This window comes from Dermochelys coriacea, chromosome 8, assembly GCF_009764565.3.
Source record: "Dermochelys coriacea isolate rDerCor1 chromosome 8, rDerCor1.pri.v4, whole genome shotgun sequence".
Lineage (NCBI taxonomy): Eukaryota > Metazoa > Chordata > Testudines > Dermochelyidae > Dermochelys > Dermochelys coriacea.
In genome coordinates, this window is record NC_050075.1 from 31,095,246 (window position 1) to 31,114,642 (window position 19,397).

The following is a 19,397-nucleotide window of genomic DNA, read 5'->3' on the forward strand; positions in this document are numbered from 1 at the left end:
GGGTATGGCAGTTTCTGCTGCTTAAGCTATAACATGGATTTATCTTTATACAGGTTATATGAAGGAAAAGAACAGACAGAATTTGAGGAATCTATGAGGAGACTCTTTGAATCCATCAACAACCTTATGAAAAGCCAGTATAAAACTACCATTTTGTTGCAGGTTGGTACTTCAGAAACAACAATATGTATTGTTTATTGACGGTGTAGTGGTGGTGATGCATTTAGATTATTTATTCTTTACCCATTACATATCTATTCCTTAACTGGCAGAGCACAGATGGACAGTTTGTTTAATTAGTTTGAAGCCAAAGGTTAACAAGTTTAGAGGAAGGCGCATGGTTTGTATACCTTTTAAAAAGGTAGCTGGTTAAATAACTAAAACCCAGATGCTGGGATTTTTCAAGGATCCTATAAGAGGTAGGCCGATAGGTGCTGACTTTTGGTTTTGCTGGTGAATGACCCATCCCAGTTCCACTCCCTTCCCCAAGGCCCTGGCCCCACTCTGCCCCACTCCACCTCTGCCTGCCCCTGCTCTGCCCCTCCCCTTAGGTCTTCTCCCCTGAGCATCTCCTTCCCACTGCTCACTCCTTTCTGCCCCTCCCACCTTGAAGTCAAGGTGTCTGTGTTGGGGGGGCTCAGCCTCCCCCCAAAACTGGCAATTTTCAGCATATTTACACACTTCTTTCTTATTCTGTTATTGAATGTGTGTCTATCATTGGCATCTTAACAATGTAATTATTATTAAAATAGTAATGAAATATATCATTACATTATCACGAATTACAGTATATTAAAATCGTTACACTCAGCTACAAGCTGTCTTCACTAACATCCAAGTTTAAAGACATTATGTTGCTCTGGGCTTCATACCTGCTTAGGGCATGTTTGGGAGCTGAGACCACTGATGGCTGTGGGAAGAAGGTGAATGAGAGGGACAAGCAGTGTTGAGTCTTTCCTCTCTCCCTGCCCCTTTCTCCTCTCCCTTCCTTTCACTCTCCCTGCCCCTTTCCCTTTCTCTTGTTTATTCTCAAAGTTCTTTCTCTCCTTCCTGATGTTTTTCCCCCTTCTTGCTTCCCACTCATGTCCCTTTTCCCATCTCTCTCTGTTCTCCATCTCCTGGTGGCTCTGCCTAGTGCCTACTCCCACCCACTCACTCAAAGTGGCAGAGGAGGTTCCCCCTCCTTGGGTGGGAAGGTTGCCTAGTGGTTAATGCACAGGCCTCGGGCTCAGATGTTCTGGGTTTGATTCTCTGCTCTGCCACAGACTCCCTGCTTAGCCTTGGGAAAGTCACTTCACCTCTGTGTGCCCTAGATCCCACCTGCCAAATGAAGCTAATGCTGACCCTGCCTCCTAGGCTAAATCCATTCATGGCTGTGTGATGATGGGGGAAATGGAGATACCAATGCGGGTAGATTTGGGCTGAATTTCGTCCGAGCCAGAGAATGAGAGCCAGCTCTGCAGGGGGGACAGGAGAGAAGAGGGGCTCAGGCCAGCTCTGCACAGAATGGGGTTGGGGCTTCGGCCCTCCAGCTTCTGCCACTAGGGCGGCTGGGGCTCCGAGCTGGGGACTTCAGCCCCACATGTTCTGCCAGAGTCCAGGGCTTCTTCTCTCTCCTCCACTGCCAGTGCGGCTCTTGCAGTGGTTTCTCCTCCCTTCCCCCCCCCACAGTGTAGCTCCTGGGGTCCAAGGCTTTTCCTCCCCCTAATCCACCACTGCACCCAGCCCTAGTCTAGCTGGGTTTCCCTTGAGTCACCTGATGCCTGCTGTGGCTGGAGTGGAGCCTGGCTGGCAGAGAGCAACCATACTCTTGGAGGACATGGCCATCAGCCCAAGAGGTGTGGGGCGGCCCTAGGTGAGCAGGGGCTGGTTGTGCTGCTGCTAATAGCCCAGCACTCCTGCCCATGCCTAACCCTAAGGCTTTTTTTTTTTTTGTGAGACTCACTCAGCCCCTGCTGGAGCAGGGAGGTGGGAAATAGCTGATCTGAGCTTGCCCTCCAAACAGCTCATCACAGCTGCGCACAGGCTACCCACAGGAAATAGCGCAGCTACTGAGGCACCTGCAAAACAGTTGATCCCTGGCTGCCAACAGCTGGTCAGCCCAGTGAGTGCTGAGCACCCCCTATTTTTTTTCCATGCTCCAGCCCCGGAGCACCCACCAAGTCAGTGCCTATGGGTAGGCCCCCAATTCCTTTTGAATTTCAATGGGAATAGAATACTTAACACTTAGGAAAATGCAACCCACAGATCCTTAAGGTGGTGACTCTGTTTAATTAATATGCTAATCTGTCCCAATTCATAGTTAGCTCAGACACTCCGATTTCCTTCCCCAGACCTGAGAGAGTTCTCTAACACACAAGCTTGTACCATCCAACAACAGACATTGGTCCAATAAGATACTGCCTTACCTACCTTGTGTATCTCAATTAAAAAATAGACGTTTTGGTGTCTGAGCTTTTACAATGAGTTATCTAGACAGCAGAAACTACTGACCTATAGGTAGAAGGCTTTGCAGTCATGTAAATGTCAGTGACTTTTATCATCCACAGAGACTCTCCTCTGTGAATAAACATAAGATACTTGCACAAAAATCAGGAAGAGAAGGGTTTACTAAGATATATCCTACTCTTCATAAATTATAAATTGATATGCCCCAGTAGCAATAAAAATCTGAAGATTGCATGTGGCCTTATAGCAGGATATAGTTTGTTTTCAGGCAGGATAGTAACATTAGCAATTTATGAACCCTTTAATGTCCTGTTTTTCATACTGTTGAATTTGATTTTTTGTTTTGTTTAGTTCTCTGTTTTGGTATCTTTGATTTAAAATGCAGTGGAAATGGAAGACTAAGCAGAGCAAATTTGCGGCTGTATTTGATTCATTTCAATGATCCTTTTTGGAGTTACATTTCCCCTGATGCTTTCCTTAGAATGATGCACAGAGCTGTAAAGGAACTAAAAACATAAATCTGTTTTCACCTGAATAACAACATGCTTCCTATAACGTTCACAATGTGTTGGAAAGGAATTCAGGATGTTCTGTACCCTATATGACAAACGTATAGATGATTTGCCAGGAGCAGGCTAAGTATTTTGGAACAAATTGCATCAGGAGCATTGGAATTTAAAAAAATTTTCAACTGTCATAAATATAAAGGGACGGGTAACCACCTTTCTGTATACGGTGCTATAAAATCCCTCCTGGCCAGAGGCAAAACCCTTTCACCTGTAAAGGGTTAAGAAGCTAAGGTAACCTCGCTGGCACCTGACCCAAAATGACCAATGAAGGGGACAAGATACTTTCAAATCTCGGGTGTGTGGGGGGGGGGGGGGAGGACAAAGGGTTCTGTCTGTCTGTGTGATGCTTTTGCTGGGAACAGATCAGAAATGCAAGCCTTACAAGTCCTGTAAGGTTAGTAAGTAATCTAGCTAGAAAATGTGTTAGATTTTCTTTTGTTTAATGGCTGGTAAAATAAGCTGTGCTGGAGGGAATGTGTATTCCTATTTTTGTGTCTTTTTGTAACTTAAGGTTTTGCCTAGAGGGATTCTCTATGTTTTGAATCTGATTACCCTGTAAGGTATTTACCATCCTGATTTTACAGAGGTGATTCTTTTACTTTAATTAAAATTCTTCTTTTAAGAACCTGATTGGTTTTTCTCTGTTCTTAAGATCCAAGCGTTTGGGTCTGTGTTCACCTGTACCAATTGGTGAGGATTATTTTCAAGCCTTCTCCAGGAAAGGGGGTGTAGGGCTTGGGGGGATATTTTGGGGAAGACGTCTCCATGTGCTCTCTTTCCCTATTTTTTGTTTAAAATGCTTGGTGGTAGCAGCATATTGTTCAAGGACAAGGCAAAGTTTGTACCTTGGGGAAGCTCTTAACCTAAGCGGGTAAGAATAAGCTTAGGGGGTCTTTCATGCAGGTCCCCACATCTATACCCTAGAGTTCAGAGTGGGGAAGGATCCTTGACAGCAACAAAGCAGTATCCAGAAGTATTCAGTGTAATCGTACTTCAGCATTACATAGTGTAAAGGATTGTACTCTACATTGCTTATAACACACTGTTAATGTTAGAATATCTTAATACCTGTATTGCAAAGGAGGCACGTGCACAAATGTCAATGTCTCCTGCATTTAGTTTCCGAGTATTCAAGCTTGTTAGAGTGAGATCTCTGGAGTAAACTAATTAAATACTTTTGAGGCATTCATATTGCACAGTGGCTGTGTCTTGTAAGTACTTAAACCCATTGCTTACTCAGTGAAAATGATCAAAATATATATGCAGGATTTCCCATTGGATGAATGGAAGGAAATTTTCAACAAAAGGTGTACTCCTGTGGGAGTCTTAATCTGGCTCTTTTACTGTGAGATGTTAATAATCACATCTTTTAAATCTTTTGATACCTTCTAACACCACTTAGCCTGTTTCAATGAAGTTTCTAATAGAGACATGAACATTACAGATGTAATGACTGACAATGTTTGGGGGTATTTTTAGTTCCGCTTGAGTGCAAACATTTTGCTTAAAAATGTTCTTTGTTTTCACAAGAATGAAAAACAGGCTTCATGATCAGAATGAACAACTCAAATGAACTTCACTAGCCATGGGAAATTTTTCTATTTAGCAATTTGTGTCATCCCCGAGATAAGCAGAATATCTTTTGTTCCATGTGAAAAATGGATTAGCAATGGGAATAAGGGACCGCTATCCCACATTGTATTAATGTTGGGTACATGGGATGGGAGTGGAAATTAAGACAGAATTTGGTTCTGCAGCCAACAGAGTTACTCATAAAAATAAATAAATTGGCCACACTGCAACAGTCATTTAAAAGATTGCCATACATATTTATGGCTACATTGCTCATGTTTAGGGTGGTGGTTTCCATATACTGTACTGGAATTTTAAAATTGCACCTGTCTGGCAGAAGAGTTCCTGTCATGCAGGGTGAATACCTTTGAGTATGTTTTTGAAAATATAAAAAAATATTTAAAGCTCCTTTCCTTCAGGGCCTGAGGAATTTTAAGGCTGTACAGGTATGTATATACTGGATAAGTAGGTAGTGATATGGTAAACCGATGGAATGGCTATATGTACTCTGTGTTTTTATGTTTTTATGCTTTTGTTAGTTATAACTATTTTGACCATGCATTTTGTCTTTTCTAATGAGTTCTATCAAATATGAAAAAGGTATTGTTTTGTGGTAACAAAACAATTTCTACAAATAAACATGTCTTTTTGTTATGTTTAATTATCCTCTTCAACTACTGTATGATTCAGAATAAAAATAAATGCTTTTGTTTTAAGCCCAGACAGAGAAGGTAGAACTGGTTTGGCTGAGCCCCTGATTTTATCAGAAAATCATAGTTTCAGCACAAAATTGATAGTTCATGCACAGATTATTTTAAAAGATATAGCTGACTGGAAGGTAGAACTGCCTTAAACATGCCCAAATTCAATAAATAATGATCAATTATTGATCAAACAACGATCAATAAAGAACTCAGTGGGAGAGGTTGAGACCTCAAGGAAGAGAAATGCCTTTTAACTCAGGTTTCTGCAGCAAGAAATAAAGTACCAACTGTATATTAGAAAAGCTAGACTCTAGAATGGAAATCCACAGCAAATGCACACGTGAACTGACTCAAAATTAGATCAGCTGACCACTTGAATGGTAAAACTAGAATACATAATAGAGGGTGCGGGAATACTACTTTAAATCTCGGTTATCAATGTTGTTAACTTCTGCTTAGATTTTCCCTGCTTGTGAGAGAGGTAGAAGTGTCAGATTTAGCACTGGAAAAGCCAGTGTCTAGGAGAAAATCTGTCTTGAGAATACAGTGAAAAAGAATCATTGGCCTTAAGATCACTCTGGTTGTTGGATCAGCTCCAAGAGGAACACTGCTCAGGAATCCTTGTAGATCCTGACTTGCAAACACTTCCTGTGAAGCAGCAAAAAATAATCTAGTTTTCCCATCATTAAAACCAGCTGCTCACAGTGGGACCATTCCTACCAAGGGAGAGTAACATATAGGTGACAGAGGAGTAGATAATGGAACAGATTTCCAGGTACCTGCTGCAGTGTTATCCAAAGCCCTGGAAACAACGATCCCAAGAATGGCCATTTTTCCCCAGGGCATCTGGTGTCCACAAAAGATAGACAGTACTCTCAGAAATTATGCTAAGCTGATTTCTGCAAGACTCCACATTATCTATATGCTTGGCAAGAGCTTCTGTGGCCTGATACACATAACTCAAGGGCTGTTTTTCTCAAAATCAGGTGGTTGCAAGTGCTTATAAATCTCTGTAGACTTGTCAGTCATGGCAGTCATCACAATGGAGAACATGTGCTTCTCTGCCAGTATAGAGGAGACTTGTAGCTCCACTCATGAAAGCTTCGGCACCTTTCTGCGGCCAGTGTCTGTTTGGAGTGATTGTAAAATGGTTGACCAAAATGCAAGGATGATCAAGCACTCGCTTCCATTACTGACAAAATGCATCAGGAAGGAGTGCAAATGAAACAACAAGTCCAGATTTATTTATTCACCTATAGCCACAACAGATTTACCCATAGAGAGGTCGGAAGGTGAAGGTTCTGCCACAGGCTTTGGGAGAACAATGATGGAACCTTGAGCATGCCAGTTTTAGGACACAAGTATTCTGCCAAACTGTCCCCAAACACAAAGGGACCACTATGGGATAGAGGTATATCTCATTACATACCCACATAGAAAAATCTACAAAAGTCCACTGGTTCATGAAACAAGGATTATGCCATCAAACCAGAGGGGGAGCAAGGTAACCTCAAATCTGGCTACAAATCTTTTAAAGTAATTTATCAATGGATATAAACAGCTGTAGAACACCAATTTCTGATGTCCAGGGTAACTGGGGGCATGCAACAGGATTGTCAGTCAAAGGCTCAAGATGCACACTCAAATCAGTCCTATCCAGCATGCACTATCCAAAGCAATCCTTGGGTCTTTCCCAGTTTGTTGAGATAAACTTTTCTTAGAAATGTCAAGGATCCACTGATCTGTTGTAGCATTGCCCAGAGAAGAAATCAAGGACTTAACTGAGCTGGAATTCCTTATGCAACTTTACATACGCCACATATGCACACAGTACATACAATCCTCAACTTGGTCTGGATTTTAATACTTCTAAGAAAAGATGGTATTCTATATGATCCTTCCTGTGCCATGTAAAAGTGGAGTGGCCTGTTCCCACAAGCTCTCCACAGCTCACATGGCAATGGCCTCTACTTCATAGTGTCATCTGTAGATGTTAAATCTACTGTAGTGTGTAGGGTATCCATTGCCTCACCAAAAATATTTACAAACTGGTAAACATAATAGTTCTGATTTAAAGAAAGATACTTGTCATGTATAAAAAGATCCAACTTTTAAACGTCTGTTTTCTCTGTCTGATGTATATCACCCATTTCATTAGCACAGAAGAGGGCAAAATAATACGCTCTTACAGTTGTGTTAAGTACTCTTTGAATAGCTGAAGACTGAGAATTGTCATATTTTCATACTCACCTGAGTCATCCATGCAAATCCAAATCAAGGTTGTCTCATTTCTCCTCGAAGCAAGTTCTTGGCTTCCTCTGAAGACTTTAAGATATAAGATTTTCCTCTCAACCCCAAGAGTGTCCAATAGGATTATGGCCATCATTTCAATATCCTGGTTTCTTTGCTGACATAAAACCTTTCCTACATTATGAAAGCAAGCATGTGGGCTGCACTTGATCCATCTTTGGAATCTGGGAAACCACTACATCAGATACTCAGCAACTTTAAATACAATGTTCTGGAATGAGGCAGATTCACGAAGATGGTGTGTAGTGAAGATACAGCTGAGGGATGACTTTTAGGGAGTCTCACATTTCTGTAGTACTCTTCTAGATGAATCATTTAGAAACTGTGCTAAATTGGTGCTTGTTGCACTTGTCAAAGTTATAGCTTTTTAAAGCAAACTGAAACTCAGTATCTGTGATCAAGACCCAGATAATGTTACAGTATTGACTTCTCTGTACCACTTTATCAATTTCCCCGGTATATCCTTCACCTGTCAGTTTCATTGTCTCCATTGTGCTATGTCAGCCATCTAAATGCTTGTGCATAAAATCCAGATTCTTGGAGCTGGATTTATTTTTTCAGATATACAGTAATGGTCCTAACTCAATGGTAGGCGTGCTCTTGTTTGTGTTCGGGAATGCACAGCTATCAAATTTCCTTTCTATTTGGTTGCCAGGACAAAAAATGACCCTCAGGAGATGGATTTATGCCTTTCTGACAAGTAGTAAATATTCAATGATTTGCCCAGGATTCTTGGAGCTGGTTTATTGGTATCTATTTTATACTATGTGCATGTTTTCCCTCCATTATTTACCCCCACCCTACCAACCTCTAATTAAAATTAAGGACTCTGTTCTTTCCCAAAAGCTGTGGATTACTCCATGGTACACCCACATCTTGAATACTGCGTACAGCTGTGGTCCCCTCATCTCAAAAAAGATATACTGGCATTAGAAAAGGTTCAAAAAAGAGCAACTAAAATTATTAGGGGTTTGGAACAGGTCCAATATGAGGAAAGATTAAAGAGGCTATGACTTTTCAGCTTGGAAAAGAGAAGACTAAGGAGGGATATGACAGAGGTGTATAAAATCATGAGTGGTGTTGAGAAAGTGAATAAGGAAAAGCTATTTACTTTGTTCCCATAATATAAGAACTAGGTGCCACCAAATGAAATTAATGGGTAGCAGGTTTAAAACAAATAAAAGGAAGTTCTTCTTTACTCAGCACACAGTCAACCTGTGGAACTCCTTGCCTGAGGAGGTTGTGAAGGCTAGGACTATAACAGGGTTTAAAAGAGAACTGGATAAATTCATGGAGGTTAAGTCCATTAATGGCTATTAGCCAGGATGTGTAAGGAATGGTGTCCCTAGTCTCTGTTTGTCAGAGGGTGGAGATGGATGGCAGGAGAGAGATCACTAGATCATTACCTGTTAGGTTCACTCCCTCTGGGGAACCTGGTATTGGCCACTGTCGGTAGACAGAATACTGGGCTGGATGGACCTTTATTCTTATGTTCTTATATACTCCTTTAACCAGCAGATCCCAAGTGACCTGCACAGGTCTCAAGGGACCTGTGGAAAACAAGTGACATCCAAGTAGATGCCTCTTTTTTTGTGGTTTTTTTTCTGCTGCTGAGCCCTGCCTGCTGCAGCTAGCTTCTAGGTATCATGGTTCTTCCAGCATCGAGGAGCCAGGTGCAGCATTGGAAAGTGTCACTTGCTGCAGGCTTCCCACCAGTTGAGCTGCTGGCTATAGTGGGAGGAGAGGTTTCCATGGGTTTGAGTGGGAGGAGAGGAGCGTACACACAGTGAGGTGGCTCTCTTCATTTATGTCAGGATGTGGAGTGGAACATTGGAGCCTAACAATTTAGAAGTGTCTGGAGGCAGCTTGATTATTTATTTAGGTGCAAATAAGGTTGGAAAAGCGCCGACAGTGATGCCTGATTTGTGATGTACAATAGATGATGGCATGGTAATTTTGTTAAACTTGACTTGACAACAAATAAAATCAGCCTAATAAAGAGGGCCCTGGTGACTCTTTAAAATGGTCTTTTAATCTTCTGGGTACTTAGGTTTCATGAATACGTATAAAGAATTGATGGAGATGAGGGTTACTATGAAGCTAAGCTTGTTAGGGAATAAAGATTGTAAGATAAATGTACCGGTAAGATGGAGGAGTATAACATACATTTCTGTAATACTGTGAGGTTTTTCTAGCCTGCTGAAAAATTAACCTCTTAGTTCTAAAAGGGCCAAGTCTTTCTTTCCTACCCAGCAGAAGATGCCAATGACTTGACTAAGGACTTGAGGGTTCCATTGTGTGTACACCACATCATTTTGAAGCCATACTGCTGCAACAGAAACATGGAAGTGCCAGAGATAGTCAGGTGCTCACTTCTGCACACTGTCTCTGATTTTCTGTACTGAGTTTATGACTGCTACATCCTCCCCACTTGCAAATTGTGCAGATGCTGAAGGGAAGAACGTGGAAGCAGGTCTTCTGGAGAGTCACAAGAGGCCAATATCTGTAGCAAGGCAGAGCTGCACACTCTATGTAATGTATAGGAATTGGTTAGTATAATTTTAAATAGTATGTGAGCCTTCTAGTGGCCTCACTATCTCCTGTGTTTCAGGAAACCCCCAATTCCTGCCATAGTAGCAGTGTAGATATGTAGGTAGATGTTGCATGTTGTATACACTTACTTGGATCCATATGTTACCATGTGGTTCCTTCATATTGTTTGTAAAGAGCAAAAAGGACAACAGCCTGCTGGGCTGAAACCCAGTCTGGGGCTTGTTTTTTGGTTACATATGCTCATGGCTATTTTTGTGTTGATAGATTTGACCTGATGATGGCTGCCAATGCATTTCTGCCGAGTCATGCTGTTAATTTAGATGGCATATATGGCCCAAAGAATCAAGGATGTTAACATAACCCAGTGACTTACTAACACTAAAGTTTTAAACAAGGTTCAGGGTTTGGTATACAGAGACCAAGGCAAACACCCATTAAAAAACTTGTAAATCTTGAATTAAAGACACAAAAAAGAAAGGCAGAAATCATTTGAAATGTAAATAAAATTAAAGGCTACATACTTTAAAGTGAATTTAGTAATGTTGTATTACGCAACAGTGGGTTCGGCCCTGGTGGTTACAGTTTGAAGCTCAACAGAGTGAAAATCACCTCTGCTACTTGCTTCAAATTTAGACCAAAGATAGTGATCTCACACACATTTACAAGTAAAAGATAGTGTATTTTACAACTTTAATGAAAGGTTATGATTACCCAAGCATGTAGAAATCCTATGAAGACCTATGCAGGGTTCCCTCCCCACTCTGAACTCTAGGGTACATGACCCGTATGAAAGACCCTCTAAGTTTATATTCCACTAGCTTAGGTTAAAAACTTCCCCAAGGCACACATTCCTTTCTTTGTCCTTGGATGGTATTGCTTCCACCACCAAGTGATTTAAACAAAAATTCAGGGAGGGGGCACTTGGAGCCCTACCACTCTCAAAATATCTCCCTAGCCTCTTCACCCCCTTTCCTGGGGTGGCTTGAGAATAATATACCAACCAATTGCCTTTGATGTAAGTACAAACCAGACCCTTTATCTTTAGGACACTAAAATCAATCAGGTTCTTAAAAGAAGAGCTTTATTATAAAGAAAAAAGTAAAAGAATCACACCTGCAAAATCAGGATGGAAGGTAACTTACAGGGTAATATTTAAAACACAGAGGATTCCCCTCTGACTCTGTTTCCCAGTTACAAAACAGGAATGAAATTACCTCTTAGCATAGGGAAAATTCACAAGCTAAAACAAAAAGATAAACTAACTCATTTCCTTGCTTCACTTACAGTTTTTGTAATTTTAGGTGAATCATTTCAGGTATGTTTTCAGGAGATGTTTTACCTGCCTGTTCCCTCTCTCTCTGTCCAGAGAGGGAACAAAAAAAGAGAGCAAAAACAACCCTGCCCCCTGCAGATTTGAAAGTATCTTCTTTCCTTAATGGTCCTTTTGGTCAGGTGCCAACCAGGTTATTTGAGCTTCTTAACCCTTTACAGGTAAAGATTCAGTACAGCTGCTCAGGAGGGATTTTATGCTATCTTAGCTGTATGTTTATGACAAGTTACAAATACAGCCATACTCACATGCTTAGTGATATCTGTAGGGTCTGATGGATGCCTTGCCAATTGATCATCAGTAGAGGGACGATTCCTGCTGTGGTTTTTCAAAAGAGAACTCATTGTACCCAATCTGGGAGCCTTCTTTTATCTTGTGATTCTGACTCCACCAAACACTCTGCGCTGGTGCATGAAGGTGTCCACCCTCTTTTTTCCTTATTTGTATTGTCCCCCAATAATATGGGGATGCCCAGTTTTTCATAGGTGGTTTGTAGTTCCTTTTATTCTCATTAGCATTTACGCACATATGTGCCTTAACCGCAGGGTGCACTGTTAGAAAAAAATGTACCTCTAAGGCATTTTGTGATCTGAAATTAATCTTGTAGCTAATTTGGCCAGGGTGTGTCTCAGGATTAGAATAAAGACCACCCAGGAGACTGAGGGACTAGAGCATGATGGTGAAGCTCACTCTAATAGCCAGTTTATCTCCCAAAGTCTGTTTCTTTAAGGACCCTCAAAGAAGTGATGGGCTATTCCACTCCCATTATTTTGTCCACCAATTAGGCCTGGTATCTGACATACCAATTTTAGTTGACTGATTTTTGGTTCCATGCTTCTTGTTGATCAGCTCAAAAACTGTGTTAAGATTATGCTTATGTCACTAGGCTTTTTGGGCCATTTCAGTCTTTGTCTCATATTTGCATCTTTTCCTATCAGCATTTCTTTTTTATAGGTTACTGTGACATTTTTTTGAACCTAAACTCAGTTTTTACTGAGCTCCCAATTAGGGTAAATTTGTAGACCCAATGATCACCCATCCCACCATTTTATAACCGTGTAAGGAAGTGTGTGTTCCCCTCCCAACTCCATTTGGAGGTTGCAAGCATTGCTAGTGTCACTATTAAGAAGAGTCTTCATGTGAGGGCCTAAAATGTAGTTGATCCCTGCTTGGCAGACAAGGCTCCTTTTACCCTGCCAAGTCTTGTGTGCATAGTTGAGAGCTGCAATTTGGTACAGCCGTGAGTGGAAGATTTATCTTTAGGTGTACTATGGTGGCTTGATGTACTGTACAGTCTTAGCTGTGGAAGAAGTATTTCCTGTTGAATCAATACCATCCTTATTCTTCCAGTTGGCTTTTTTAAAAAGAAGGTTGGTCACCATATTAAAGTAACATCTCAAATGTAAATGAAATCTTTGTCTTTGTGATTTTAAAAATCTAGATGAGAGCTCAAAGGAATTTCTGTTCTTAGTTCCTAAAATAAAATTTTTAACAAGCAAGTTGGTGTTGAGTATTAGCATACTCTGAACTTAGAAGGGTTGTGTTGGGTCTTGCATTTGAGTGGCAATATCTCTGCAAAACTGGAAAAGTATTTGACATACATACTTCAGTTTTGAAGCTCAGTGATGCTGGTGGTTATCCAGGGGATAGTAGTCTGTCACAGAGTCCTAACAAACTGTGAATGCTTGTCAAATGACTAACACAAAGAAACTTCAAAAGCCCCTGTGCTCCAGAACATTTCTTCTTCTTGGGTCTTTGTAGAGGCCGGAATTGAACATTCATGACAACGAATTCCTATTAATGACCACAACTTCATTGTGCTTTTTAGTCCATGATGGTCTTGCCTATATCTTTTTTTCTACAGTGAAAATATTCTAGGGTTGGCCTCCTCTTATATTGTACATCATAGTGAATCTATCTTAACTGTCTCCCGGCATCATTCTCATACATAAATTTGTTGTGAAAAAGGTGAAATATTGATGCTGTGGTGGGAATAGTGTATATTTCACATGCTCATCTCATACATTTTGCAATGTCCATGCATAAGGGTATTGTGTCTAGACTCTAATTATGTGTGGGGTAGTTAGAATCACTTTTTTCCTCAGTTTGAAATCGGGTTATAGAAGTCCAACAAATGCAAATTCCAATAGCTGATGTTAGTAGATGCTTTATCATATTTGTTTACAAGGGTTCATTGATTTGTTGACTGCAGGCTTTCTGTTCGTTTTAAGGAAATGCATTATGGATTCTCATCTGAATAAAAAGCTGTAGCCCAAAATTCTCTGAACAGTGTTCTAAAATTACACATAATGTTGATAATTTCTCACCCAATAAAGCTGTGAGATGCTCTTTAAAAAGTTCTCTCTCGCTTCTTTTTAGGCATTAAGGGACCGAAATTAGCATGACCACTTGATGTGTTAAACCCAAGGAACCTCTGGGAATTGTAGCTGGAGTCAATGCTGACAGTTTCAGCATTATTTTTCACTCCATGCCTTGGAGGTGCATTGGAATCCAAATGTAGGTAGTCAGCCTATGGCAGAATTACACTTATGACAGATCTCTCATGAAAATGTTCCTAAATTCATAGGAATTACTGGGTATCTGGAGGCTTGTTTTAATCTCTCCGCTCCTCCCCACAAATGTGTAAACCTCTCCAGTTTCCATCTGAGAAATGATGATTAGGGAATTCTGTGGGGACTTTATTTATGAAACTTGCATCCAAGTGCTCTCTTGCTGGAGAGAATCATTTATTTTGGAACATTTAATTAAAATTAGAGTTCAAGGTACACATCCTGGGTCTTATTCAAATGACATGTGGGTCTATGGTGGGAGATTGTCAGTGGTGGATTGCTTGCTGAGGAAAACCATGTGAGCCCAATCCTGCATCAGATAAAGTAACTGAGTTTTACTGCTGAGCTCAAGGAATGAATAATTGGACCTATGTAACGTAACAGATAATTTATTGGCACCCAATGTTAGAAATTGCAATTCAGTTGCCATATTGTTCACATAGAGATGTATCAGAACAACTTCACCAAAATCTCAAATGTTTTGTTTAAATATAAAAAGGTTCTGATTTGTGTTAAAGCAGCGTGCAAATTGGATTGTGCTCTTGTATCTTTGGCTTAAATAGTGTTTGTTACAAACTGTCATTATTTAGCAAGAGGTCTGCTAGCAGCAAAAAAGACAGAGAAGCTAATTTTAATGAAAAAGTTCCTTACACTTGGACAGTAGGTTCCCCCCCCCATATTCAAATGCTTAGTTTTCTGGGTTTACCAAAGTCATTCCAGCTTTCTTTTAAGCTTTTAAATATGAAGTGCATGTTTTATAAGGAAACAGCACCTTAAAACTTTTGTTGTGGTATGCTCATGTATTAAGAATTATTTTGGATTTGACGTTTATTAAAATGCAATCTATATATAATTGTACATTCCACTACTTGGGGAGCAGTGGCAAAGACACTGGACTGGGAGCTGGGACACATGGCTCTCTTCCTGGCTCTGCAAGTTGACTCCCTGAATGACCTTGAGGAAGTTAAGCTCTGTGGCCTTGTCAATGCACAAACTTGCATAGGTTAACCAATCCAGTGCAAAACCCTTTGTGGATAATTTTATTTAATTAGTGGCTTATTTCATTTAGTTTAAACTTGTTCCTAATCAATTTAAATTAAACCAGAACAAGACTGGCTTAAGATGAAACAAGTGTCCACACAACCTTTTTCCACTGCTTTAACTAATCATTTTAAAATCACGCTTTTAAGTTTGACTGATATAGCTCTATATGTAGAGTTAACACTGACATCCCATTGGTTCCCTACCTATAAAATGTGGCAATGTTTCTTGCCTTTTTAAAGGTAAGATAAAAAGTTCTACATGAGTTCCAAATTCTCATTATAAAAACACATTTGCTTTTAATTAGTTTTTTTATTTGAATTTAAATATCCACAGGCTGTATGGCTTTCCTAAAAAAGTTATGCTTTTCAGTTTATTTCAGTTTCTGTGCCTTGTCAGTGTAGAAAGTAAGCGTCAGGATGATGTATGGTCAGTCACTGCTTTTATCAAGGTCTGTGCAGACAATGGAAGTCAGACAGGAATGATTGCTGTTGGCAATGTAAAGAGCAGATTCCGCATGTTTGTGTGTGAAGGCAATAGCAAATGTTCAATAGTACCCTGTTGAGCTGATGATACACTCCATGTGCAGGTTAGGCCGTTGTTTAGTATGTGTCTTGCTATATAGCAGAGTTGACAGTATGCACCTATGAAACCCATGGCTTTAAGCATCTGTTCTGTCTCCCTTTCCTATAGCCCAGGGTCTACCTACAGCTGGAGAAATTTAGTATGTAAAACAGATCTTCATCAGCTGCTAAGACTGCCTTTTGCTGAAACTTGCTTCTCACCTAAATGATGCTAGTAAAAGCAACACTTAGGCTATGTCTACACTGGCAATTGAATGACAAAACTTTTGTCTTTCAGAGTTGTTAACCCACCACCCCACCCCACCAAAGACACAAGTTTTGCCACAAGAAGTGCCAGTGTGAACAGCGCATTGTTGGCAGAAGTGCTCTCCCGCCGACTACACAAACGCCACTCGTTGGGGGTGGAAGATTTTTGTTGGCAGGAGAGCTGACAAACAGTAGCGACACTGCTCAAATTTTAGCAGCCGTGTTGCTAAAAGCTGTGTAGTGTAAACAAGCCTTTAGTGTTTCAAAATGAAATAATGCCAGTATTGCCTTTGTAGTTCTAATGTTTTGTTCAGGAAGTGATTAGCCAAAGTACCACTTAATATACACTTAGTTCCCTTACTTTGGATTTAGTGTATTACACAACACAAATTACAGTTTGCAGAATTATTACACAAAACACTGCCCTAAATTTATGATGGTGGTAGAGTTTGTGAATAACCAGTGTCCATAACTAGTGTCCATAGTAAAATTAACAAGAGATTTTAAGCTGGTATGAATGCACTTAAGAAATGAAGTGCAGCAGGATTCATACCATGTTCTTTGCTAGAGATAGTGTATGTCAGAGATGGCTATCTTTGGATTTTTCTTTTTTAATGGAGGTAGCAATCTTCGGATGCATTCCCTCAATAATAAATGGTGTCACAAACACAAAAGCAGAATTTAACCTCTCATAAACCTTTTAGTATATGATGGCTGACAATGTTGGTTGGGTGAAGAGGAGGAGATGAGAGACCAGAGTGGATGTGCTGGTGCATTGTACTGTACCTGCCGCAATTTGATCAAGTTTTCCTTTTTTGACGATTTTAAAGCGCATTTTAAAATACTCTTTTCTTAAACTTAAAACCATGCTTTTATTTTGAATTTGTTAAAACTACAAAAGCATCTCTCCACCTTCCCTCCAGCAAGAGGACTAGTGCATCCTTTGGGTATGTACGATAAGTGAGAAATGTATCTCTATCACTAGAAACTACAGAATTACAGAATAGGATAGTTTCCATATCTGAAAGATGCACTAATCCTAGGAGGCAGTTCTTGGTATTTATTAGATTAAGAGGATGAAAAGTAAAGACTAATGTCTTTATGAAGCTTTCACTTTTGAATTGTTATGCATGGTAGTCTGTTTGAATGTTTCTGCTCTTTATCATGAGCTTATGAACTATGTGTAGCTTTAAAAATATTTGATTCCAGAGGCTGAGTATATCAAATTCCTCTTGCAGGATTCTTAGGAGAACTGAATGATGTAGGTTTTGATCTTTTCTTCAAGGGAGTTGATGTTGGATGCTGGTGATGACATCAGACATAGACTGTTGCCCACCAATGTGTGCTATTGTCCACTCAGGAGGGTAGTGTAGCAAGTGTAATTTGTCTCATGACTAACCTTTACCAAGTAATTGCTTGACAAACAGAATAGAATAGAAATCATACAAGGTGAAATTCACCTCTTAAGTAAAAATCCCTAGTCCTTGAGCTCCATGTCAGTAAAGTCTTGAAAGATAAGTAGGGAGGAGACACAAAAGATGTGGGGGCTGGATTGGTGTAACTGAGGATCCTGTGGCCTCTGGCTTGTGCCTGCTTACACACTTGCATTACTGTAAAGCCACCTTCTGCTGTGGCAGCATTAGAAACAGTCAGTGGTGTGCATAGTGTGTGCAATCTACCTCATGCTATTGTGCTTCCAGCCCCCTTGCATTATATCACCATAAGGCATATGTGTTACAGAAAGCTTTACTCTGGCCCTCTGCATCATGGAGAAATTTAGAGTATAAAGCACTGACATTTCAGAGTAAGGTAGAAGAGAAGTCGTAGTTCACTTCAGTTCATTGAAATGTGCGCACTTCTTTAGTTCTAATAGTGAAGCCATTCCTGGGGAGAGGGTGGAATGACTTCATTATTGGCCAAAACCTTTGGGTCTCTGAGAGCTATGTATTGCTATTGTATTGTATTAAGTGGACATTGAGGGTATTAGATGGAATTGAGCTGTATACAAGGACATATACATACATGTACTTACACAATTAACACATGATACGTTTGTCAATTCAGGTTGCTGCCTTGAAGTATATACCATCGGTCCTCCAAGATGTTGAAACAGTCTTTGATGCCAAGTTACTTAGGTGAGCTGCTGTTCAACAGCATTTTTTAGATCTGCCTGATGTTGTCTATATGCAATCTGGTCAGTTCTGTCCAATACAGATACCGAGCCAGATTCTTAGCCTCTATAAAATGGCATAGCGCCGTTTAAATCAATATAGCTATGTCAGTATACACCAGTTAAGGATCTAGCTCATTTTGTTCAATTTGAAGCATATTTGAAGCATCTGTCATGGGTTGTTTACAACGAATATGGAATTAACATCGTCTCAGCATGACAACCAAGTTCAGCATCTATTCAAGCTGTATCCTCTCTGTACTGTTATACAGTTGCAAAACATGGACATTGTGCCACTCACTGGGCAAAACTGGAGGCTTTCCACACACAATGTCAACATCCTATGTTGGGCATAAAATGGAATCACTTAATTGGTAATACAGGTGTTTATGATCGCGCCAGTCCACAGAGTACTGGGACCATTGTCTGAAAAGCGTAAGATGCTATCTGCGTACATGTAGCAAGAATGCCACAAGATGTTTGGGTGAATGTCGTTCTCTGGGTGGCTAGTAACATTCAGGAAAATTCCACCAACTGAAGGGTGGAAGTGGCCCAGAGGCAGACCCCCTATTACATGTGTTCATCAAGTCTGTTCTGATGTTGGACTGTCGGGCCATCAAGCCCTTGCTGTCATGCAGGAACGGACCAAATGGCGAGCGATCGCTATGGCCGACTGTTTGGCTAGAATATTCTTCTTCTTCAGTGCTTAGATAGTGAGTTGTATTTTTACTTGAGTGTGTTATAATACAGTTTAATATCTAGGCCGACTTTTCAAAAATTTGTTCAGTGGATGGAATTAGCAAGTAAAGCAATGCACTTCTGGAGAATAAGTGGGACTACCAAAAAGGCCACAACTCTGGCTGGCTGACAATAGGTGTCTTCCTGATAGATGACAGAAGATTTGTTGGCCAAAAACTGCATTATATTGTACATGCGCAATGGGAAAAATGGCAAGTGTTAATCTTTGGGCAAAAATGCCCCAACACTTAGTTTTTCCCTCTTAACAGTTGGTCTTTCTCCCCTGATAGCAGTCTTAATACACAACAAAATACAAGGAAATGTATTGAATACATTTGTTAAGCATTAGAGGTATTTTAGTAATTACTGCTCTTGCTGTCTGTCATATTAGCATAAGGAATTAATCTAAATTTTATTTCTGATTTCCCCCTTATCTGCAGCCAACTACTGTATGAGTTTTACACTTGCATCCCACCAGTAAAACTACAGAAGCAAAAAGTGCAGTCCATGAATGAAATAGTACGCAGCAACCTCTTTAAAAAACAAGGTAAATTCAAATTCC

At 40.3% G+C, this 19,397-nt stretch overlaps 1 protein-coding gene across 3 annotated transcripts in view; it reads left to right on the top strand.

Moving 5' to 3' along the window:
- The window catches only part of DOCK2 (dedicator of cytokinesis 2), a 493,769-nt gene that overhangs the window by 142,986 nt on the left and 331,386 nt on the right, over positions 1 to 19,397 (top strand). For all 3 annotated transcript variants that reach the window (XM_038413725.2, XM_043491018.1, XM_043491017.1), the window contains exons 23-25: positions 54 to 162; positions 17,992 to 18,062; positions 19,276 to 19,382. In XM_038413725.2, coding sequence (XP_038269653.1) covers positions 54 to 162; positions 17,992 to 18,062; positions 19,276 to 19,382 — 287 coding nt within the window. The remainder of the gene's footprint in view (positions 1 to 53; positions 163 to 17,991; positions 18,063 to 19,275; positions 19,383 to 19,397) is intronic.